The sequence below is a fragment of the Thermobia domestica genome, chromosome 5 (assembly GCF_964235325.1).
Source record: "Thermobia domestica chromosome 5, izTheDome1.hap1.1, whole genome shotgun sequence".
Classification (NCBI taxonomy): domain Eukaryota; kingdom Metazoa; phylum Arthropoda; class Insecta; order Zygentoma; family Lepismatidae; genus Thermobia; species Thermobia domestica.
The window spans coordinates 231,649,580-231,676,132 of record NC_137458.1 but is presented as its reverse complement, the minus strand read 5'-3'; the positions used below and the strand labels follow the sequence as shown (position 1 = coordinate 231,676,132).

The 26,553-nt window shown below is 36.8% G+C and overlaps 1 protein-coding gene across 5 annotated transcripts in view; it reads right to left on the bottom strand.

Annotated features, from left to right (window-relative positions):
• Positions 1–26,553, bottom strand: part of LOC145686443 (coagulation factor IX-like) — a 237,622-nt gene that overhangs the window by 142,991 nt on the left and 68,078 nt on the right. For 3 of the 5 annotated variants that reach the window (XM_081759747.1, XM_081759748.1, XM_081759751.1), the window contains exon 2: positions 3,052–3,091. In XM_081759747.1, the coding sequence (XP_081615873.1) occupies positions 3,052–3,091 (40 nt within the window). Of the gene's footprint in view, positions 1–3,047; positions 3,092–26,553 lie in introns of all 5 variants that reach the window. The other 2 variants (XM_081759749.1, XM_081759750.1) reach the window with 1 other exon arrangement.

Genomic DNA, 26,553 nt, shown 5'->3' with positions numbered 1-26,553 from the left:
TAAAGAAATACAAATGAAATTATAACAAATTGTGGTTATATGTACACAAAATTATCCGGAAATATAGCCTACATGTTGCGCTTGTACAATTTTTAAGGAGCAGCATGAATGATAGAAAATGTCAAACAGGCACAATATGACTATTCCCTACACGCTGTTTGTACCATGAACATAATATGAAAACAGGTAACTTGTTTATAAAGAGGTGTAAATTAATCGAGTTCCCGATCGAAACTGATTATAAGTCTTACAAATATGAACCCTCGACAACAATCGCTAAAAAACGAATGAGATTTTTGTCTGACTAGCTAAAAAATTGCTATAGAAAATAAATAAATAAATAAATAAATAAACAACAATAAAGAAATAAATATGAAAAGGAACAAAAGCCATTGATTTACACAACAATCATATTTCGTTTTCCTTTTTGAAATTAATTTCCATTTTCCTTTTTGAAATGCATTTTCATTTGATTTCTCGTCTCATCTACTATCAATTACAATCTACGTCTTCGGTTTACTTGAATGCAAAGTTGGAATTGTTTCATTGAGTGATGATACGAGTAAACAAGTCAGTAAACGAGTTTTTGAAGGGCAAGTACAGGAAATAAATAATTACATTGAAAGTCTTCAAAATTCAGAAAGATTGCTTGATCCTTATCCCAACACTATTCATGAACTGACAAATCGCAACTCTAAAATAAATTTAGAAAACATGAGCCATGGTAATAATTGCGAAGTGCCAGTTGGAATCTTAAAACATGCGGTGAATATTAGGAGTGTTGCCAATTTGAAAGATCGAATAATGAACGTTTGGTGCACATTAGAAGCATCCCTAAATTCATACTGGTTAACTATAGAACAGAAATAAGCATACCATTGGCTTTTTGGGAAAATTTGCTATTAAAATAAGGTGTCACATGCTATGGTTTTCATTTTTCAAAACTTCACTTTAATTCAAAATGGCGGATTTCAAGATGGCTGTCGTCAAGGTTACCCTTACTATACCAATTGCCTCTAGGCATATGTATTACCTAAGCTTTTATCCACATATGATCGTTAATACTCGGGGTAGAAATGGAGGTAAGGGACTTACGCACATAGTAAGTATAAACAATTAGTATGTCTGTAACTTTTCCCCAAATGTCCGTATCTTAAAACTAACTTCACCATTCTTTTCCTGATTAAATCCTTGCCCTATCATATTACCCTATTCCCATTTAAAAACTTGACCTTAATTCAAAATGTCGGATTTCAAGATTTCTGCCGTCAAGGTCATACCTGCAGTATGACATCCCCTAATCATTATATGTATCTATATAGTTGTTCTTTTATTAACACTCCGTTTACAAAGGGTAGTAAGGGACTCCTGCAGTAATTTCTAATAACCACATCACAACTCTTAAAAATTATTTTAAAAAATAGAAAACATGCAAATTGGCAAAAAATTTTGTCATCACAAATAATGCATATATGCCCTCTATCAGAAAAAAATCATTGAAATCGGAGCCGGAAATTTGGGTGATATCCCTTGTCAGCTATATGTTATATACGTCCATTTGTATGTGAGATTCTGACCGTCTATATTGTTTCATACGGAAAGTACGTACAGATGGAACACTTATACGGAAAGTATTATAAAACATGGGTGTTCAGTTATACGTCTGCTGTACGTTAAGTCCAAACACTACAGGAATTACGCATGTAACCTACCTGTTTAAGTAGGTCACCTACAATTTTTTCCCCCTGAGTGCAGGTCTTAATGCCTTAGAATGATCGACAATGTCGTTTGCAAAGAAAGTTCATGGAAGAACAATTAGAACCGGTATTTAACTATATGGCTGACGTAGAGAATGTTAGAGGTGTTTTATCCACACTGTATATTTTAAATGTCTTGCAACAATATAAATAATGTGTGAATAGTACATGTGTTAGGAATGTGTGATTGTCAGTTTCAAAATTAGAGCATACTGAAACGAATTCAAATATTCATGCTTGTTGTAAACTAAACTCAAATAAGTCAAGGTTAAGTATTATGGAAACAAGTGAAAGCTGTGGGACTTGCACTTTGACAAAAGCAGTAAGAGAATAAAAGATACTAAAGATTTAATTCACACTCTTTCTTCTGAAATAAATCCTTGCTTACATTGAAATTATTGTAGTTTTTTCAATTAATTTTTATAAAAGATTTTAAATTATTGTATTGTACACTTTTTGTAACTTTATAAATGATACCATATTAAAAATGTAAACGTAAAAAATACTACTACTTTTTTTAGTAGAAGTAACACATAATACAAGTATTACTGAACATTTTACTTCAGAATAGGAGCATTTGAATATCCTGTCCCTCATTTTAATAAGGAACTAAAATAATTGGTACATTAGCAAGCTACATTGTTATGTCGTATATCGAATGTCGCTTTCTCCAACTCATGATTTAGATATTTGCACTACATCCGATTGTAAGTACTTCGCTGTTGCTTCTTCCTTTTTCATTTTCTTTTACGAATATTAACTTTTGTAACTTAACTAAATTTCTACATACTTCACATTCATTTTCGTCTTCTAAATTTTTGTTTTCAAAATTCTTTCCTTATTTTGGAAATTTCTTTCTGTAGTTCGTTATTTAGCTTTACAACTTTCTAGCTTACCATCTTCCGCTCCCTATGTTTCATCAACAGCTCTTTTGTAACCCAAACTGGACTACAAATTGTATACATTCCTCAAAAACTCTAATTTCTATCTCCCAAATCGAACATTGGCTAGTGTATTTCTTAGTAAGATTTTAAAGAAGTTCATCTCCATTAAATTAATACAAGTATGGCACATTTAATATATAAGATCTGGCAGACTTTCACTTATAATTTCTTTCCATTTTCCATTGCTGTTTTTCCCAGCGTGAGATGGTCTTCCGGTTGTATTTAGAACATTGCTAATGAATAAATTAAAATTAATTTTGTGAATAAAAAATTGCAAAGAAAATTTGCAATATAATTGCAACACTATCTCAGATAGTTAAAGAATGAAAGAATGTATGGCACTTACTTACCACAGCTTTTGGCATCTCGATGTAAATTCCGAGGCAATCCCTATAATGAGAAGAATACTAATAAAAATTATGTAGAGCTCTTAACAATGTTATTTAAATTGAATGAACTTATACGTAAATTAAAAGAAAGAAGTATTGCAAGACTTTTAGATGTAATTGCAGAAGCAAAGAATATGAACATTCGGAGATGAGAGATACGGAGTAGTTAGTTATGGTGACCATATTTATTCTACTCTAAATTGTGATACTTTGATGGGAGGAAAGTCTCTCAAACCGAGACACATATTTGATAAGTTTACATACTTTCGCTCTTTTCTTCAGAAGAAAGTACTCAGCATAAAAGTCATATTTATACTTCATTGCCTTCGAGTGTTTCAGTAATGATGGTTAAGAGCTCATCTTAGATCCACAGATCATATATAAACTACTCGTATACGCCGTAAAGTGGAGCGTTTAACAATATTTACACCAGTAAAAAAGTACTATAAATTACGATTATATTTCTAGTGTTAATACAAAAGTATGTAATGTCAAAAATAATAATTAAGAATATTGGAACGAGGATAGTTTACGAGGTTAAAAAGTTTATGATGACTGATGGAGGCTATATCGGTCTAAATGGGACGTAAGATAACTCTATGAATTTGTATATACACAAGGAGTTGCTAAGCCTTTATAGGTTTACCAGCTTGAGAACAATTCTACAATTCTATAAACAATAAAACACGTTATAGTTATGTCCTCGGGGTATCAGCCAGGGGAAGTCCGACGATAGAGCCGACGTTTCAAGAACTGACATCGTTCTCGTCTTCAGGGCGATTATACCGAGACCAGTTCGTGTGTACTCTATATAGGAGAGGTAAGGGGGGGGGGCGCTTAAGAATTCGTGTCTCTGATTGGATGGTCTAAAGCTTGACGATGATTGGTCTTATTCATATATATTTTCTTTATGAGTGGTGTCCATGTTTGGCCTTGTTGAAATCGTGTTGATATTGTTGGGTTCTTGTATGACAAGAGATTCTTTAATTATCCTATACCAGTGGTTTGAGCTCTCTGAAATAATTTTAGTGTCTGAAAATAAAATCTCCCCTTCCCCTTACCTCTCCTATATATAGTACACTCGAAAGGGTCTCAGTATGATCTCCCTGAAGACGAAACGATGTCAGTTCTTGAAACGTCGGCTCTATCGTCGGACTTCACCTAGCTGATATCCCGAGAACATGTCTATAATATTCGCCGCCAGGAAAGCCTCAATTCTTATTCAATAAAACACGTGCTTCCAAAAATCTGACCATTCTTTCAAAGTTTATTGAATTAAATTGGTTTGTTTGCAAGTCTATCAGTTTATAAAACTATGTTTGCACATTAAGCTTTGTGGAGAGGTATTTCTCTTCCAATTTTAGTATGACTGTGAAAATAAGAAGAGCTAACTGAGCAAACATATTAATACTAACCTACCCAACATTTATTATTATTTTATATGAATATTTAATGTCTTAATGTCAAGCATTCTCGACTAAAGGAGGCTATAGTAAATGAAATGATAATGATTAGGATATCTAACTTAAACTTTAAAAAATACATAAAAAGAAAGAGGTGAAAAGTCGACAGAAGGACGGCCAAAACTTGCAAAAACCCATGTATTGTTAAATACAAAATCCATTTAGCATGCTCCATAACTTTTGCAGGAATCTGTAATCATTCTTCATTTTTTCGTAAATACTTGGGCACTTTGTATACTCTTTCATAACATTTTCTTTCAGAGATCTACCCCTACTAGTATTGCTTATTATATTTTCTATTTTATAAATAAGCTTTTGTGTGTTGTGCATGATTGCATAGCTTCAACAGGGACTGAATATATTGGATACAATGAAATTAAATAAAATCATTACATCTGGAGGTTCGTGTCCCACAATCATGACCTATGTGCTAAAGGAAACCGACATTAATAATATGTAATGAATTTGGAAGAATTGATTAATGAGAATTTGGGAGAAAATGGGAATATTGCCTGCAAAAAGAGGAAAAGAAAAGGAAAATTGATACAATGTTCCTCTTCATCACAGACTGACTTGGTCGTGAGTCTAAGTGGTACTCCTTGCCATACAGGTACACAGTACCACTGAATTACAATGTATCCCCTTTTCCTCCTCTCACGTAGTGAACAATATATCGTTGACAACGTATAGCTGGTAATGCTTATAAACGAACAATCTGATTATATAAGAAATAGAGGGAGAAGTCATGTTAAGAAAATTAAGAAGAGTTGGCATCTTATCAAGTTATCCTCCGAGATTTGTTTAAAACAAATTAACATTCCACAGTTTTGCGTATTAGGCTAAAGGAAGGGGATGATTAAAGAAACATGAAGAATTGAGGGAATGAGAATATGTCAGACAATAGGAGAATCGCGAGGTAACCAACAGACACTACTGGAAAATCACCTGCACATATCAATGACCAAAATGACAAGTTCCTTGCCCGCGTGGGTTACCTTGTAGATAGTAATATAAAATAGGACACATGCTATTTCCAGGCAGTCACAATGGTGAGATTGTCATTGAACGGATCAGAGACTATCTAAACCAGCACGTACACAGTGATGTGGAATAGCACATAGACATGTCTGGGAAAGAATAGTTCAATTTACACTGAAAGTAATCCCCCTTCCTTTACCTCCATCTTCTCTATTTGATGTATGAACACGTATAAGATTATAACATGGACAGCGAAAACAAATTTCAAGTAAATTGAAAACTCGTTGTTTACAGTTCAGTCACATTGGCCAGAACGGATGAATAATTTCACTCATTGTCTTGTAATCAAGGGGTTCTGCATGTGACTTCAAGGATTACAAGAGGTTCAAAAAGCCAACGGTGAGTCATGGCCATATTTGTAGTGGTATCGGTACTGAGAAAGGCCATGGGACTATTACATGCTGATTTAAATAAGAAAGATATGTGTATCTAGTACAGGCACTAAAAGGAAAGAAAAAAAAAACAAAAAAAGGTTTTATTTTGAAAGCGAGCAATCGTGGATCTGGCAGTCTATAACCGTATACATAGATAAAGTCATACATAAGCTATTAAATTGGTTATTTCAGCAATGTGCGATGGGTGAGCAAGCGATTTCGCAGAACGCATAAGGATATGGTCGGACGTAACTGTTTGTCCAAAATACTCAAAACGTAAATATTGACGGAATGCGTTAACAGGAAGTCCATCTAGAGGACGGATGAGGGTTTTGTCCACTTTGCTATATTGTATAAAAATAAAACAATAAATAACAATAGCAATGAAATGAGGAGGCCACTACATACGCGAGAAATAGCTTCATATAAACCTTAGAGAAGATGCTCAAAATACTGTCTTCCGATGTCAATACAGCATTGCAACGGTGACGCATTGAGTCCCAACACGTGTTAACATATGATGTGCCTCTCTGATGCTATGGCTAGCGGGATAATTCTTGCTCTTCTTCAGTCAGTACAGATGTTTCTTAAACCAGGGCTTTCATATGCCCCCATAGAAAAAAGTTTAATGGGTTTGGGTTCTGTAAACTAGCAGGTCCTCTTAGTGTACACATGATTCAGGTATTCCCGCACGTCATGTGAAAAATGAGATGGGGCTTCGTCAAATTAGAACAAATGTGCTGGCAAAGTTCTTGTGGAATCTCCTTCAAAAGTTCTGGTAAAACGTTTTCCAAGAAATAACGATAAAACTGGCCATGGAAATGGTAGAAGATGTGAACGAATGAAGTAATGTACAAAACTATTAGCCCATATATTCTGGTGACCAATATGAATTTTGACGTGTGGATTTTCCTCGTCCCATACATGAATATTCTGGCTATTCAACACAATATCTATTGTAAAGAACACTTCATCACTACCGAGTACCTATGTTGGGAATACAGGATTATGCTCACATATTCGATGAAACCACTCACAGAAGTTCATTCATCAACCGTAACCATTGTCTGACAGAAACTGTACTTTCAGCAAATGATACGCACTTAACTGCTGCTCTCGGAATATTTGCCAAACAGTGACTTGATTTGTTCCTTGCACTTCTGCAAGAGCTATTGTTCTTACTGACGGTTCTTGTGCTACTGCTTCTAATAGTACCTCTTCCAAACCAACAGTCTCACAGTCCGCAGAAACACCAGCTGTAACACAGATCCAGTTTGCCCTAGCCGTTCGAAGATATGCGCAAACATGGAATGATGAGAGATTTCTTCCGTGGGGTATGTTTCTTGATATAATCTGGCTGCCGCTCGCTGACATCCATCAGCTTCAACATACACGTAAACAATATACGATAGTTCTTTAATTTGATAGTTGGTCATTTTGATCGTACCATTCAACAGTCCCGTTGTGGTTGAATAACATGGTGAGTGAACACAATTGACAGACAGGGTTGCAAGTGGAACGCTGCTGCTGACATTTCGCGGATATTTGATATCAATACCATACTAGGTCCATCACTGTTGTACCTTACCGTAAGATGGTATGGCATCATTTGGGGAGAACAGGTAGGTAAGTGCCCTCCTGAGTTTTAGAAATACATATACTTTCATTAGTTGTTTACTAATATACGAATCAGAAACAAGAAACACACATGTCGCTGGGGGAGCTTGCCTCCCCAAGCAAAATAGAAAATCATACCGGTGTACGATAGTCAGAAAAGAAGGAACATGACAGCCAGCACAAGTACTTCACTTTACTCTATGTGGCTATGTGAATGTTCATGTGCACGGTTATTATATGTTATGACAACACTGAACACAAAAGGTGTATCACTTATAGATATTTAATACTTATGATCAGTCATTAGTAGGGTGGGGACACTTGGTGCTGTTTTTTTTCCTACTGCGCATGCGCAAACCCTGGACGCTGATTGGCTGGCGCAGGTCACGTGACCCCGCCCCCTTGGCCACGCCCCTCGACGCTGATTGGCTGGCCACGCCCCTTCACGCTGATTGGTCGATGTAGGCCACGCCCCCTGCCACGCCCCCTTGACGCTGATTGGCCGACCACGCCCCCTTGACGCTGATTGGTCGGTGTAGGCCACGCCCCCCCGCCACGCCCCCTGACACGCCCCTTGACGCCGATTGGTCATGCTCTTTTACGACCTCCGATTGGCTGGCGCGGGACTCCGCCCCCTTAACGGCGATTGGTCACGCTCTTTTACGACCTCCTATCTACTGCGCTGACTGGCTGGCGGAGGACCTCCGCCGATTGGATGGCATCGGACCTCGCCTCCCTTAACGCTGATTGGCCGACCACGCGCACGGTCTTTTAGGAGTACCGCGCTGATTGGTCGGCGCCGACCCCCCACCCACTGGACTCACGTACCGCGCACATGCCACATTGCAGTAGAGAATACGAACACATAGCATAGCAAATAATACATAAGATTCGTCCCCTTTTATGAGCACTTTACGAACACATAGCAGAGCAGATATCACATTCTTCATCCACCTATTTAACATAGCACATATTACATAGCAGGGGTGCACTCGTTCCCTTTTATGAGCACTTTTTTTTCAACATAGCAGAGAATAATGGGGGAGAATTCGCCCTCCATTTTGAGACCAATTTTTTGACCTACTGCGCATATGCGCAGAAACATAAAATAAGACATAACACCCCCGTTCTCTTTTACGAGCAGACCGCAGATTGTTCCAGTTTAGGAGCAGACTACGGCTATGCGCAGAAACATAAAATAAGACATAACACCCCCGTTCTCTTTTACGAGCACTTTATAGCAACATAATAGAGCAGAGAATAAAAACACACACACACACACACACACACACACACACACACACACACACACACACACACTTGATTGCTTATGCGCAGTAAAATTAAATTTCCAATTAATTACACATTGCACGCATGCGCAGAAAAATTACACTAGACTACAGACTGTTCCAGTTGCAGTGCTGGTTTCGGTTCAATAGAGCAGACTACGTGCAACAAGCAGGTCATAAAAGACTATGACCTATTTTTCATTCCCTAAATAACATAGTATACACCCACACTTGGTTGCGTATGTCAAATTCGATTTAGTACAAATAACACGCATGCGCAGAAACATTTACATTTCCGGTTCGACCATGCTGGTAAAGAATACCACGCCTATTTCTACCAGGGTCTTATAGTTTATGCGGCATACGCCCTTTCTATGACAATTTTAACCGATTTGGATGAAACTCAGTATATGAGGGTTTTCGAACATGCTGATTACGAATATCATACTTATTTTTACCTGGGTCTTATGGTTCATGTGGGATACGTCCTTTCTATGATAATTTTAACCGATTTGGATGAAACTCAGCATATGGGGGTTTTCGAACATGCTGAGTACGAATATCATACTTATTTTTTAACCGGACGTCGTTTGTATGACACTTAAAACCTAATAACTCAAAAAAAGGATCCACATATTGAGGTCGTGTTTCCACATTTAGTAACGGGTCACCAGCAACCACAAGTTCCAAAATAATGACCATCGATGTCAAAGGTCAACATACTTAAAACCTAATAACACGAAAACGGAGCCACATATTGAGATCGTGTTTCCACATTTAGTAATTGGTCATCAGGTACTACAAGTTCCATAATAATGACAATCGAGGTCAAAGGTCAACATACTTAAAACTTAATAACACGAAAACGGGGCCACATATTGAGATGGTGTTTCCAAGTCTGGTAATTGGTCATCAGGTACTACAAGATCCAAAACATTGATCATCGAGGTCAAAGGTCAACATACTTAAAACCCAATTACTCGAAAACGAGGCAACGTATTGAGGTGGTGTTTCCACATCTAGTAATTGGACATCAGGTACTACATGTCCGAAAATTAGTGGTCATCGAGGTCAAAGGTCAACATACTTAAAACCTAATAACTCTTAAATGGATCCACATATTGAGGTGCTGTTTCCAAATCTAGTAACTGGTCATCAACTACTACAAGTTCCAAAATCATGACCATCGAGGTCAAAGGTCAACATACTTAAAACCTAATAACTCTTAAATGGATCCACATATTGAGGTGCTGTTTCCAAATCTAGTAACTGGTCATCAACTACTACAAGTTCCAAAATCATGACCATCGAGGTCAAAGGTCAACATACTTAAAACCTAATAACACGAAAACGGAGGCACATATTGAGATACTGTTTCCACATTGAGTAATAGGTCATCAGGTGCCACAAGTTCCAAAATAGTGGCCATCGAGGTCAAAGGTCAACATACTTAAAACCTAATAACTCTTAAATGGATCCACATATTGAGGTGCTGTTTCCAAATCTAGTAACTAGTCATCAACTACTACAAGTTCCAAAATCATGACCATCGAGGTCATAGGTCAACATACTTAAAACCTAATAACACGAAAACTGAGCCACATATTGAGATGCCGTTTCCACCAGCTACTACATGTCCTAAAGGTACTTACCACGTAGGTCAAAAATCAGACTAGTAAACGAAGCGACATATTGAGGTGGTGTTTCCACATTTAGTAATTGGTTACCAGCAACTACATGCCCCAAAAAGGTCAAATATTTAACCCAGAATAACTCGTAGATTGAGCGTCGGAAAATTTTTGTACCAAGGAGAAAATGTGAAGGAGGAATAAATTTGAGTGCCCTATTGAATTTTGTACCAACGAGAAATCTCATTTGCAACTAGCTTAGAATTTCTGTACCTGTTTGGGTTATTCAAAATTTGGATAGACTAAGAAAGCAAGATATGCCATTTTAACAGCTGAGAATTTAAAGAAACAAAGGGAACCTACTCAATTTTCTATCAACGAGAAATGCCATTTCAACTACCTCAGAGTTTATGTGCCTTTTTTGTGCTAAGGTCTATTTTAACTCTTCTTGACTAATTAAATAAACGGAGGAATATTGTACCAATGAGAAATGCCATTTTTTCTAGACCATGTTCTAATATTTAAACAAACGAAGGGGTGGATTTGAGTGACCTATTCAATTTTGCACCAATGAGAAATAACGGCGTATTTTAAATAAACAAACAATCGGATAAATTTAACCGGCTCAGAAGTTCAATACTATTTTGTACTCTTGAGTGAGCTTTCCAATTTTGTAGCAAAAAGGACTATTTTCTAACTAACTCAAATTTGGATGGGGTGTTTAGTTTTGTACGAACCAGAAACATTTGATTGGATTATTTCCTTATGTACCAACCGGGAAAAGTGAAGGAATAAATTTGAGTAGAATATCTAGTTTTGTACCTAACAAAATAAGAAAAAGAAGTGAAGTATGAATAAAATTTAGGTGGACTATTTTCTTATGTACCAACAAAAAATGGAGCACCAGCGACAAAAAAGAAACCGAAGGAGGAATAAATTTGGGTGACCTATTCAGTTTGCAGAATCAGCATTCTATACTTTTTTTCTGCCATTCATTGGGGCTGTCCTATTTCTTTTTGTGACAACGAGACCATTTTTAACCGCCATAGAATTTGTACCAAACAGAAAAGAGGAGCTACACGATTAAACAAAGCAATCAATTTTTAACTAGTTCAGAATTTATGTACCTTTTGTAACGAAGAAACAAATTTGAAGAAGGATCATTTTAACTAATCCTGCTGCGAGTAGTTCAATTAGTACATAGTAAAAAAATAAAACAATATGACATTATTGCGACTTTCATTTTCGCATACATACGAATTAGGCCACTATGGCAAAAAATACTACTCTCTCCTTATGCTTATTTGGAGCAGACTTAAGAGGACCAAGCATTAGAAACCCACTAGTAGGGCGTCGATTCAGTAAACTCTACATCTAGTAAAAGAAAACGAACCGATAATTTTGAGACAGTTCCATATGGGTAAATACAGTATTAGTAGAAACGATAGTTTTTAATTAAGTAGAGATAAGGAGAGGAGGGAAAAAATGGAAAATTAAATTTTAAATCATTATTATTATTATTTTAGAGGCCAAAAGGAAGAATAAATGAATTTGAGTGGCATATGTACGGAATTTAGTTTTGTAAAGGGCAAAAAAATTTGAATGGAATATTTTATTTTGTATCAGCTGGGAATTTAGTGTTGTACCATTGTATCAATTTAAGTATTTTTGTACTATTTAGTACCACCGAAAAGGTGTAGAATATTTAGTTTTGTATTAACGACTAAAGCCTTTGTGTGCATTACAATGGCCGAAGTTTTTCATTTTCCCTGTGGTACAACGTAATGGTCGCCCCGCTTATTCTAGCTCTACAGTTAGATATTTTCGATTGGATAATGGTATTAAGCCACGTTTTGTTGAGCACAATGCCCACTATAACGATGTGGTAGACAATTATTTGATGGATAGATATTTGTTTAATAGCCGCTATAACAAATGGTATATGATAGAATTTGTTAAGCATTTATCGCAGGTAGATATTAAGATAGACTTTTTGTCGTTGGTTACTCTTTTCCAATCAGCTACCTTTTTTGCCATGAAAACTAAGGGTAATAGTTATACCGTGATAGCTTTCTTTCGCTATGGGGGAACGCAGGACACTTTGAATGAGTTATTAAAGTTTTGGAATCATGTGTGCGAGTTCAGGCCAAGTATCCAGATTGCAGATTTACTTGGTTGCTTTACACGCTGTGGTAAAACTGGCATTTTTGCGGTATCTCCTGATACCTATCTGTTGGACCTCGCGGTATTTGGAAACTTGGTGAAAAAGAATAACAAATGGTTTTTCTCACAATAAAGCTATACATACAGAATAATCCATTATGGCAAAAAAATACTACTTTCTCCTTATGCTTAGTTGGAGTAGACTTCGATACATTGTGTAAGAATTTCCAATTAATAGCGGTATTGCACTGTCTGTAATAGTGCAGTTTATTGTAGTCTACCAGCAATAATGATCTCTAAGAGAGTTAGTGGCGAACCAATTACACAGCCATTCTGCGAACAAATTTATAAGACCATATTCTGCTACTCAAACAAACGAAGGAATAAGCTCAGAATTTCTATACCTTTTTGTGCTATTCAAATAAACCTATTCACTTTTATACCACCTTTTAGTTTTGTACCATCCACAAAAAGGGAAGAAGGGCCATTATAACAAGCTCACTATTTTTATACCATTTTGTATTATTCTATTTCATTTTTGTAACAATCAGAAGAAAACAGCTCAGAATTTTATACCTTTGTGGTTGTACATTTTGTATATGTTTGGGTCATCCAGGGAACAAATTAAATTGCCTCTCCCCGACAATTCAGTTGCCAGAGTCCAATGTTTGCTCAGTGTTCATTTACAGAATTAAATAATTGTTTATCTTTCTCTAAAAACATTTCTACTATTTTGTTGATATAATAATCACACTCTGTAATGTATTCATATACCAGATTAAATTTTTTCTCCAAAGTATAAGTGTTCTTAATATTACAACCTTTAAAATGCTTCTTTATATAAAGTTTATAGATTTTTTCTCTCATTTCACGTTTAATTAAGATCGTCCACACCTTTTGCAATAATTCGTAATCATGCTGCAGCAAACAGTTGTAATCTTTTTCATTCTCATTATGTTTAGAACATGCTTCACATAATAATACCAAATTTGGTGTATACTCATTAAATAATTGTATAACACATGTATGACTAATACTTTCACTAGTACACTCGCACTCATTAGCTTCCAGTTCAAAACAGGTAATATTTGAAACACTGTCATCATCACTTTCCGGGAGTATTTCATCATTATACCTATTATAGCGTCTAAAATAATACACTTCTTCTATTTCTTGTGTTGGATATATGATTCTCACTTTATCACATAATTCATCTGGCAAATCAGGGTCAGACGGCTGGATTAACAGTATCGGTTTCTCGTTTTCACGCTGGATTTCTTTTTCTCTAGGTGAAACATAAACAATCTCCGTGCTAGTCATTTTTCTGCTCTTCAGCAAAAAACAAATCAAATAAATAATTTTATATATCTACAATACAAGCATTCTATGCATTCTCCGTGTTTAATAATATGTTTCAAGCAATATAAAACATCATAATGTACGTTCTATTATTTCCAAATATACCCCATAAATTTAAATTCCATTATAATAAAATACATAAATGCAAAAATTTATATTTGTCTTTTTTGACTTAGACGAGGAAGGAAAGTCTATAAATAATTGAATCGTTGAACAATAGGCAGTACCTTAGCAATACAAATGTTAGGTAACGCATTCGTAACGTTGTTTAAATATCTGCAGCAACATGGGACTTTTAAAACTTTTTCTTACTTTGCTATGATCTCTTCTTCTGCTGTGATCAAAAATGGCCATGCATGATGTTACGCAAATTGCTATGGAGTCTGTTCTACACAATTATGACGCAATTTAGTTAGTGACCGGGAAACTTTGACCTTTAGCGGCGTCGTTAGTATTTTGTAAACCTAATTCGCTAAACACATGTCAATACCCATATAGTGACGGGAGAGGCAATTTAATTTGTTCCCTGGATGACCCAAACATATACAAAATGTAACACCACAAAGGTATAAAATTCTGAGCTGTTTTCTTCTGATTGTTACAAAAATGAAATAGAATAATACAAAATGGTATAAAAATAGTGAGCTTGTTATAATGGCCCTTCTTCCCTTTTTTGTGGATGGTACAAAACTAAAAGGTGGTATAAAAGTGAATAGGTTTATTTGAATAGCACAAAAAGGTATAGAAATTCTGAGCTTATTCCTTCGTTTGTTTGAGTAGCAGAATATGGTCTTATAAATTTGTTCGCAGAATGGCTGTGTAATTGGTTCGCCACTAACTCTCTTAGAGATCATTATTGCTGGTAGACTACAATAAACTGCACTATTACAGACAGTGCAATACCGCTATTAATTGGAAATTCTTACACAATGTATCGAAGTCTACTCCAACTAAGCATAAGGAGAAAGTAGTATTTTTTTGCCATAATGGATTATTCTGTATGTATAGCTTTATTGTGAGAAAAACCATTTGTTATTCTTTTTCACCAAGTTTCCAAATACCGCGAGGTCCAACAGATAGGTATCAGGAGATACCGCAAAAATGCCAGTTTTACCACAGCGTGTAAAGCAACCAAGTAAATCTGCAATCTGGATACTTGGCCTGAACTCGCACACATGATTCCAAAACTTTAATAACTCATTCAAAGTGTTCTGCGTTCCCCCATAGCGAAAGAAAGCTATCACGGTATAACTATTACCCTTAGTTTTCATGGCAAAAAAGGTAGCTGATTGGAAAAGAGTAACCAACGACAAAAAGTCTATCTTAATATCTGCCTGCGATAAATGCTTAACAAATTCTATCATATACCATTTGTTATAGCGGCTATTAAACAAATATCTATCCATCAAATAATTGTCTACCACATCGTTATAGTGGGCATTGTGCTCAACAAAACGTGGCTTAATACCATTATCCAATCGAAAATATCTAACTGTAGAGCTAGAATAAGCGGGGCGACCATTACGTTGTACCACAGGGAAAATGAAAAACTTCGGCCATTGTAATGCACACAAAGGCTTTAGTCGTTAATACAAAACTAAATATTCTACACCTTCTCGGTGGTACTAAATAGTACAAAATACTTAAATTGATACAATGGTACAACACTAAATTCCCAGCTGGTACAAAATAAAATATTTCATTCAATTTTTTTTGCCCGGTACAAAACTAAATTCCGTACATATGCCACTCAAATTCATTTATTCTTCCTTTTGACCTCTAAAATAATAATAATAATAATGATTTAAAATTTAATTTTCCGTTTTTTCACTCTCTCCTTATCTCTACTAATACTGTATTTACCCCTATGGAACTGTCTCAAAATTATCTGTTCGTTTTCTTTTACTAGATGTAGAGTTTACTGAATCGACGCCCTACTAGTGGGTTTCTAATGCTTGGTCCTCTTAAGTCTGCTCCAAATAAGCATAAGGAGAGAGTAGTATTTTTTGCCATAGTGGCCTAATTCGTATGTATGCGAAAATGAAAGTCGCAATAATGTCATATTGTTTTATTTTTTTACTATGTACTAATTGAACTACTCGCAGCAGGATTAGTTAAAATGATCCTTCTTCAAATTTGTTTCTTCGTTACAAAAGGTACATAAATTCTGAACTAGTTAAAAATTGATTGCTTTGTTTAATCGTGTAGCTCCTCTTTTCTGTTTGGTACAAATTCTATGGCGGTTAAAAATGGTCTCGTTGTCACAAAAAGAAATAGGACAGCCCCAATGAATGGCAGAAAAAAAGTATAGAATGCTGATTCTGCAAACTGAATAGGTCACCCAAATTTATTCCTCCTTCGGTTTCTTTTTTGTCGCTGGTGCTCCATTTTTTGTTGGTACATAAGAAAATAGTCCACCTAAATTTTATTCATACTTCACTTCTTTTTCTTATTTTGTTAGGTACAAAACTAGATATTCTACTCAAATTTATTCCTTCACTTTTCCCGGTTGGTACATAAGGAAATAATCCAATCAAATGTTTCTGGTTCGTACAAAACTAAACACCCCATCCAAATTTGAGTTAGTTAGAAAATAGTCCTTTTTGCTACAAAATTGGAAAGCTCACTCAAGAGTACAAAATAGTATTGAACTTCTGAGCCGGTTAAATTTATCCGATTGTTTGTTTATTTAAAATACGCCGTTATTTCTCATTGGTGCAAAATTGAATAGGTCACTCAAATCCACCCCTTCGTTTGTTTAAATATTAGAACATGGTCTAGAAAAAATGGCATTTCTCATTGGTACAATATTCCTCCGTTTATTTAATTAGTCAAGAAGAGTTAAAATAGACCTTAGCACAAAAAAGGCACATAAACTCTGAGGTAGTTGAAATGGCATTTCTCGTTGATAGAAAATTGAGTAGGTTCCCTTTGTTTCTTTAAATTCTCAGCTGTTAAAATGGCATATCTTGCTTTCTTAGTCTATCCAAATTTTGAATAACCCAAACAGGTACAGAAATTCTAAGCTAGTTGCAAATGAGATTTCTCGTTGGTACAAAATTCAATAGGGCACTCAAATTTATTCCTCCTTCACATTTTCTCCTTGGTACAAAAATTTTCCGACGCTCAATCTACGAGTTATTCTGGGTTAAATATTTGACCTTTTTGGGGCATGTAGTTGCTGGTGACCAATTACTAAATGTGGAAACACGACCTCAATATGTGGGGCTGTTTACGAGTGATTAGGTTTTAAGTATGTTGACCTTTGATCTCGATGGTCATTATTTTGGAACTTGTAGTACCTGATGACCAATTGCTAAATGTGGAAACAGCACCTCAATATGTGGATCCATTTTCGAGTAATTAGGTTTTAAGTATGTTGACCTTTGACCTCGATGGCCACTATTTTGGAACTTGTGGTACCTGATGACTTATTACCAGACTTGGAAACAGCACCTCAATATGTGGCTCCGTTTTCGAGGGATTAGGTTTTAAGTATGTTGACCTTTGACCTCGATGGTCACTATTTTGGAACTTGTAATACCTGATGACCAATTGCTAGATGTGGAAACACCACCTCAATATGTGGATCCATTTTCGAGTAATTAGGTTTTAAGTATGTTGACCTTTGACCTCGATGATCATTATTTTGGAACTTGTAGTACCTGATGACCTATTACCAGACTTGGAAACACGACCTCAATATGTGGCTCAGTTTTCGTGTTATTAGGTTTTAAGTATGTTGACCTTTGACCTCGATGGTCATTATTTTGGAACATGTAGTACCTGATGACTAATTACCAGACTTGGAAACAGCACCTCAATATGTGGCTCCGTTTTCGAGTGATTAGGTTTTAAGTATGTTGACCTTTGACATCGATGGTCACTATTTTGGAACTTGTAGTACCTGATGACCAATTACCAGATTTGGAAACAGCATCTCAATATGTGGCCCCGTTTTCGTGTTATTAAGTTTTAAGTATGTTGACCTTTGACCTCGATTGTCATTATTATGGAACTTGTAGTACCTGATGACCAATTACTAAATGTGGAAACACGATCTCAATATGTGGCTCCGTTTTCGTGTTATTAGGTTTTAAGTATGTTGACCTTTGACATCGATGGTCATTATTTTGGAACTTGTGGTTGCTGGTGACCCGTTACTAAATGTGGAAACACGACCTCAATATGTGGATCCTTTTTTTGAGTTATTAGGTTTTAAGTGTCATACAAACGACGTCCGGTTAAAAAATAAGTATGATATTCGTACTCAGCATGTTCGAAAACCCCCATATGCTGAGTTTCATCCAAATCGGTTAAAATTATCATAGAAAGGACGTATCCCACATGAACCATAAGACCCAGGTAAAAATAAGTATGATATTCGTAATCAGCATGTTCGAAAACCCTCATATACTGAGTTTCATCCAAATCGGTTAAAATTGTCATAGAAAGGGCGTATGCCGCATAAACTATAAGACCCTGGTAGAAATAGGCGTGGTATTCTTTACCAGCATGGTCGAACCGGAAATGTAAATGTTTCTGCGCATGCGTGTTATTTGTACTAAATCGAATTTGACATACGCAACCAAGTGTGGGTGTATACTATGTTATTTAGGGAATGAAAAATAGGTCATAGTCTTTTATGATCTGCTTGTTGCACGTAGTCTGCTCTATTGAACCGAAACCAGCACTGCAACTGGAACAGTCTGTAGTCTAGTGTAATTTTTCTGCGCATGCGTGCAATGTGTAATTAATTGGAAATTTAATTTTACTGCGCATAAGCAATCAAGTGTGTGTGTGTGTGTGTGTGTGTGTGTGTGTGTGTGTGTGTGTGTGTGTGTTTTTATTCTCTGCTCTATTATGTTGCTATAAAGTGCTCGTAAAAGAGAACATGGGTGTTATGTCTTATTTTATGTTTCTGCGCATAGCCGTAGTCTGCTCCTAAACTGGAACAATCTGCGGTCTGCTCGTAAAAGAGAACGGGGGTGTTATGTCTTATTTTATGTTTCTGCGCATATGCGCAGTAGGTCAAAAAATTGGTCTCAAAATGGAGGGCGAATTCTCCCCCATTATTCTCTGCTATGTTGAAAAAAAAGTGCTCATAAAAGGGAACGAGTGCACCCCTGCTATGTAATATGTGCTATGTTAAATAGGTGGATGAAGAATGTGATATCTGCTCTGCTATGTGTTCGTAAAGTGCTCATAAAAGGGGACGAATCTTATGTATTATTTGCTATGCTATGTGTTCGTATTCTCTACTGCAATGTGGCATGTGCGCGGTACGTGAGTCCAGTGGGTGGGGGGTCGGCGCCGACCAATCAGCGCGGTACTCCTAAAAGACCGTGCGCGTGGTCGGCCAATCAGCGTTAAGGGAGGCGAGGTCCGATGCCATCCAATCGGCGGAGGTCCTCCGCCAGCCAGTCAGCGCAGTAGATAGGAGGTCGTAAAAGAGCGTGACCAATCGCCGTTAAGGGGGCGGAGTCCCGCGCCAGCCAATCGGAGGTCGTAAAAGAGCATGACCAATCGGCGTCAAGGGGCGTGTCAGGGGGCGTGGCGGGGGGGCGTGGCCTACACCGACCAATCAGCGTCAAGGGGGCGTGGTCGGCCAATCAGCGTCAAGGGGGCGTGGCAGGGGGCGTGGCCTACATCGACCAATCAGCGTGAAGGGGCGTGGCCAGCCAATCAGCGTCGAGGGGCGTGGCCAAGGGGGCGGGGTCACGTGACCTGCGCCAGCCAATCAGCGTCCAGGGTTTGCGCATGCGCAGTAGGAAAAAAAACAGCACCAAGTGTCCCCACCCTACTGTCATTTCTGTATGCCCCATGACAGCTTCGTTCAATATAACCAATATGGCAAGAGGGAAAGCTAACTACTGTCTCGATTTTCGTATGTTAATTACTGAACCCCGTATAATTTTATAATCTTTCTCTGTCACCACTGCAAATAAGATCATGATCCATTGTTGGCGTCGAACCAGTTGACGAACCCAGGGTCCCTTGATTACAAGGCGGCGCATGATGTTATTCATCCATTGTGACCAAATGTACCGCACTCGTAAACAACGAGTTTTCAACTTCCTTGCAATTTGTTTTTGCTGTGCCTGTGATAATCTCATATATTCATACATGAAAGAGCGAAGGAAGAAGCGAAGGGGGGATTACTTTCAGTGTAATTGTACTAGTCTTCCCAGACATATTTGTGTGCTTTTCCATAACACTGTGTTCGTGCTGGTTTAGATAGTCTCTGATCCGTTCAATTACACTCTCATTACTATGACTGCCTGGCAATATCTTGTGTCTTATTTGTTATTACTACCTATAACGTGACTCACATGGACAAGGAACTTGTCATGTTCACCACCGCAATGTGCAGATGTCTTTCCAGGAGTGCCATGGGTTATCTTGCGATTCTCCTATTGTCTAACATATTTCCTCAAGTCTTCATATTTCTTTAGTCATCTGCCTCCTTTAACCTAATATGCAACACTGTGGAATGTGAATTTATTTGAAAGAAGTCTGGTAGGAGAAGTTACCAACTCTTTACGAGATATCTACTTTCTTAGCACGACGTTTTCCTCTTTTTGTTATATAACCAGTATTGTCCCTTTTATAAGCATCACGTCCCATACCTCGTCACCAATCTCTTGTTCGCTAGGTGTGGAAAGGAGTAAAAGGGGTACATGGTAACTCAGTGATAGTGTGCACACCTATGGCAAAGCATTCCACTTTAGATCAACGACCAAGTCAGTTTGTGGTGAGCATTGTATCAAATGGTCTTTTTGCGGTCGATACTCCTATTTTATTCCAAATTCTCATTGCATCAATTTTTCTAAAATAATTACATATTAATGTCGATGTTCTTTAGCAGACGGATTCAGGGTCATGAACCTCCGGATGTAATGATATTATTTAATTTCATTTTATCCACTATATTCACTCCCTGCTGTTGTTATCCAACTACACACAACACATAAAACATCCTTCGCCTCTTCATTATGTTCAAAATATCGATCAAAATATGTTACCGACTTTCAGTTATTTGATGGAATCGTTTCATCTGTCACGAATCGGACCCATCTTTCCTAACGGAATATCTGGGAACCCTACCTCCCTTGGGGTGCTCCCTTACGGCGCCATTGAACGATTCAGAATCAGGTATTTTTGGATAGAGCAGATTACAATTCTGAGACAATTACATACCGCTTCAGCTCAATAGCTAATAGTTTTGTAGATATTCGCCCCCTAAGTTCATTTTCCTACGGTTTTAAAGAAACTATGCACTTCTGACTACAGCTCCATATGGGCTTTCTTCCTTATTTTTAAGTGATGTATCAGTTTCTCGGTGTAATGCATAACCAATATTCTCTACATAACCAATAAAAAGTAAAATGACTTTATCTCCTCGAAATCATTATTATCGAAAGACGAAAACAAAATCTCATTGTGTGCAAAACAGTTTTTGAGTAATTCTATGAAACCAAAAAAATTCAAATAAACTACTAAAACAAATTAAGAGTCTGCACAAAAATGAATTATAGCACAATAAGAATTTCACCTACATAAAATAAAGAAAATTAGGTTCAGGTCTATTTAGGGACACAACATTTGCAAAGTTTACAGGTAAAATTCAACAGTCTGCACTGTAAGACATGCTCATAAGACACACATTTCTTCGTGGCAGAATTAAATAATTCGTAATATAGCTGTATTTTATATTTATTGTTTTCTGTCGGCGAAGTATTTCTGCACGAAATACGAAACCTGTATTTTATGTTTACAAGTGTAGAGTTACTAGTGTGATACAGTGACAAGTGTTATAGAACTCGTTTCACTGCGGAAATCCATTTATTTTCACTACTTTTTTTTATATGCATCCCCTGTGGTGACGCGCCTGCTATCTCTGGACTCACCAGCTGTGCTCCCTTCAAACACCCTCCCGCGCGGGCTAACCAACTTCAACCCGTACTTAGACTCGATTACGTAGCTTTCGTGCTTTTTAGTGGCCACTTAGCACAGATGGTCTGTGGCTTTTGCGCTGTAGTTTTTAAAGTATAAGTCTGGACGCTGTATTTATACACAAATAGTAAAAGAATTGTAATATTTCTACAAATAGTTCCGGTCACTCCATTGAATTTCGTTTATGTTAAGTAGAATATTTTCATGTCGTCCAGCGCAAATCTTTTAAAGGTCAATAAGAAGGAAATTAGTGAAAGAATTATAGCTTAATTGTTTGATAATTATTTTGAGTAGTGTTCCTAAACTTGAACTATACGAAAAAATAAGTATCAGGTGAAGAAGATATAGCATGCAAGAAATCCAGTTTTTTGTCACAAAAGAGCAATAAAAGCAAATAGAGCAACTTACATGACTAACTCACGATATTAGCAGAACTAAATGGGTACGTGTGTCTCCTAGGAACTACATAAAATTAATCTCGATGAATTTAGTACGAAACAAAATTAGTGAGTCTTAACAGCTATCATTGCTTAATCTTAATTATGTATAGGCAAACCTATACAAAAACAAGAAAATCGTAAAGGTATAAACACACGATTTTAACCTAAGAATTTACTAATCTCTTCGTTATACAATGACTAAGAGACAACAAAAATTTAAAAAAATAAAATAAAAAAGACATGCACATGCTAAAACATCAACAAGAAAAAAGCGAAAGGAAACAAGAGAGAAACAGAAGACAGTTTGTTGCAACTTGTGAGAATAATATAACCTTCGAGTAATCTTTCTTTACTAATTGAAAACTAATTGAGGAGTTGGATGGCAGAAGTGGCGTAAGTCACTTTTGAGACATTTGTATATATCGATACTTTTATTAAAATCGATATAGAAAAATCGGACAAAAAGTATTAAGTTCTGTTGTGAATCTTTTATGTTGCTAAGGTATGTGGCCAGCTCGGAAAGTACAGAGTGTCAAAATATATGCACCGAGTTCTTGTACTTTCAGTGAAATAGCACATAATTGAGGGGCTGGAAGGAAAAGTGGTGCTGGTCATTTCTAGATATTGAAGTACATAGTAAAATAAATACAGGAACTTCTACAAACATTACAGATTTTTTATCGTTATATAACTAGGCGTTTATCTGTGAAGGCTTCTCATGCACGTATAAAATCATAAGTTTATAGAATTACTTGTATTTACTCTAATAAACACATCGATATCTAAAATGGCCAATAATATTGATTTACGGCACTTTGCCATTCAACCCTTGTGTAACAGAACAGTATATTGACAAAAACAATACACAGCAGTAAATGAACTAAAAAAATAAGTCATAAAAGACAAAGTGGCAACTCCAATGTAAACAAAAACATGAACAAGGAAGGCGTACTGGAACATTATGCATCATCATTACTATCACAGTACATCATCGCCATAATCTACATGCTGGCTACTGCCCTTTAAAGACAAGTAGTGATGATGGGTATGTGCTTTAACTGGCAACAAGTCAATTAAGTCCTTTTTCTTTAGCTTGCTGATGGTTCGAAGCTCTTTGTAAAGTGTTTTTTCTCGAATGTTGTCTGACTTATGCCACTTTGCCGTGCAAGATCATCGTGATTTCGAATTTACGACGTCCTTTGTGCTTCCATCTCTGCCTATTTTTAACTCTGAGATACGTCACTTTGCCATCCAACAGGTTATGGTTTCAAGTTCACGGAAATGACTTAATCTCAATTTTTAAAAAATGAGTTACGCCATTTTGCCATCCAACGCCTCAATTAAACGTCATACTAGAGGAAATAGCGAAAATACTAGAAGTCATTAGGTGGTGCCTTTAGTGATGATAAACTGATGATTACTACCTACAGACTACGACATCCCGATTTCATTCTAAGATATTCCTCTTATGTATTCTCGTTTGAGATCTCCTTAATACTATGCAATCCAAACGTACATAAAAATCGGGTTGATAATTGCATGCCATTTAGCTGCTTTCAATATTCTAAACTTTTTGTAGTGAGGCTTTCCTCAACCATCAGAATCTCAACGCGCCTCCCATCTCAAAAATGGAATGTGTCAACTACATATATACGTATATGTCCCTTAAAGAGGGACTATCATTATGATAAACTATGTTTCATTTCTTGATCACTAATGGAAATATCTCATTACTACAGGTGATCTACATTGTACACACTAACTACACCTTTTAATGTTATTAGCCGGTGTTAATAATTATAAATTGTGGTAAGTCTGACATTTATGTTAAAATTGAAAAAGCGAGCAGAGAGGGAATTTAATAAAAACCGGTATATCTAAATGTTGAGCAAAGTCAATAGGATGTATGAACTTGTTTTGAGTCACAAAATTTGTTAAATCTTGGCACATATTTTGAAATGGCGACGCATCTCTTTCCGAAGACAAGGGCCGCGGTGGCTCAGTGGTAGAGCTTTCACCTCTGGTGCATGGGATCCCTGGTTCGATCCTAGCTCGCTCTAAGTGAACTTTGTGGTGGACAAACACCGTTGTGTGGGTTTCCTTGGGGCTCTCCCGTTTCCTCCCACTTTCTTCATTCCACCATTTCGTTTATTTCTCATCATCACCGTCTCCTTTAGCCTAGCCGGTATAAGCGTGGGACGTAAAACTCAAAGATTTAATTCCATTTTTTTCTTCCTGGAGATTTATATTTCCTCTATATTTGGATTTGATTACCTACATGGCTGAAAATCCGGTTTCGCAGAGATAGGAAGTTGAAAAAAAGAGGAGCATCCGCAAGGCCTTCTTACTTAATTCCGGATACTCACTCTTCTCTGAGCTTCAAAATCCACGCAACGATGCAAAGAGGAACTTGGTCTTCAATGCGCTGTCTGAAGAAAGATCAATAGGCTGTTCTCGGTGGTGAAATTTGGTGGATCTCTGCGTTGAATAAATTCACGACCCAGTCGCGTTATGTATCCTCCGGAAAGAACTTCTAGAATTGGACATAAAGTTGTGTTAAGTGTTCCTCAAATCTGATTTGATTTCTTCATTTAGCTGGTCTTCAGTTTCTTCTAACAACTTGCTTAGTGTAGGAAATCAGTCACTAATGTTCCCGTCTTCAGTGCTCCTCTTCCAAAGCAACAACTTTCTTTTGAAGCCTGACACCTTATCATTCCTCTGTAGAGACACTTTCAAAACGTTTAGTTTCTCAAAACAATATCACAAAGGTATGTCAGCATCTGAAGAAAGACAGAATCGATTAAAGTTTTAGCACTAGGTTGATTTTCAGATACGAGATACGAGTACAGTTTCTGTTTCAGTTAAAAACACGGAAATTACATGCCGCGGGACAACCAACCTGAGTTGCAATTATGCAGGAAAGAAGTATGCTTAGCTCCCATATCAGCACACAGTTTTGAAAAAATATGGCTTTTTGAGGAGTGATTTTTGACGTAGTTCACAACTTCTATTACTAATGATAGTATTTCGTTTAAGTCACTGCAAAGATTCTTGGAAGCAAGGGATTCCCTGTGTATAATGCAGTGAGTCCAGTGTATTAGGGGCTTTCTTATGTATGAGAGCTTGTAATCCTTGATAATGTCTTGACATGGAGCAAGCACCATCTATGTATATTCCCTTACACTTTCTCCAGTTAAGTTTGTTTTCTTACATGAACTTGTCCACAATTTTGAACAACTCGTTTACTGTTGTTCCAAGTGCGATATTCTAGCAAAACAAAAGATCTTCCAAGAATTTATGATTTTCAGCTATGAATCTTACATAACAGATTAAGTTCGCATCGCTGTTACTATCAGTTGCTTCGTTGATTTGAATCGTGAATTCCTTCCCCTTTAGTTCCCGGATGGCATATATTTTACAGATGAGGCCAGCATTTATTACCAAAAATTGTTATTTCCTGATAAATTTTCAGTGCTTTCTTTTTAAACTAAGGAAGGCTAATTTTGGTTAGGTTACATTAGGATACATTAGGTTAGGTTAGGTTTGCTTCCTTATTTATGCCTTTCCTAATGATTTGCGATATCACTACGATTACAGATTACTCATACTTCAATTACCTATTCGTAACATGGATTGATTTCTCCTGTACAGATTGTTTCTTTTTTTAATTTTGGCTTCCATCTGTCCGACATAAGGGATTTATTCCGAAGTTGGGCGTCCGCATTCGCCACGTTGTTTCGCTGTTATCTCCTTTCCACATTTTCTGCAATTTGTTATTAGGTTCATTAATCCGTGCTCTTCACAAACTTTTAAAAGATTTTGCTCGTTATCAACGTATTGCTTCACAAATGTTAAAACTGTTAGTTCGTTGCCCTTGTACATTCGCCATGTTGATAACATAAATGCTCGTTACTTTCCCACAATGCTACTGTTCGGTTACCTTGCGCCAAATAGTTCCCTCCGCTCGCCGTATAGTCCCATGTTTATAACCGCTTATATATAACAAATAAACAGATTTTTCGAGACCCTTATATATTATCAAGCACACAAACGATCAAATTATCCATATCTTTTCTGTAAATTTTAAAAATTTTGCTGGAAACGGACGCCCAACTTTGGAACTTAACTCCGACATA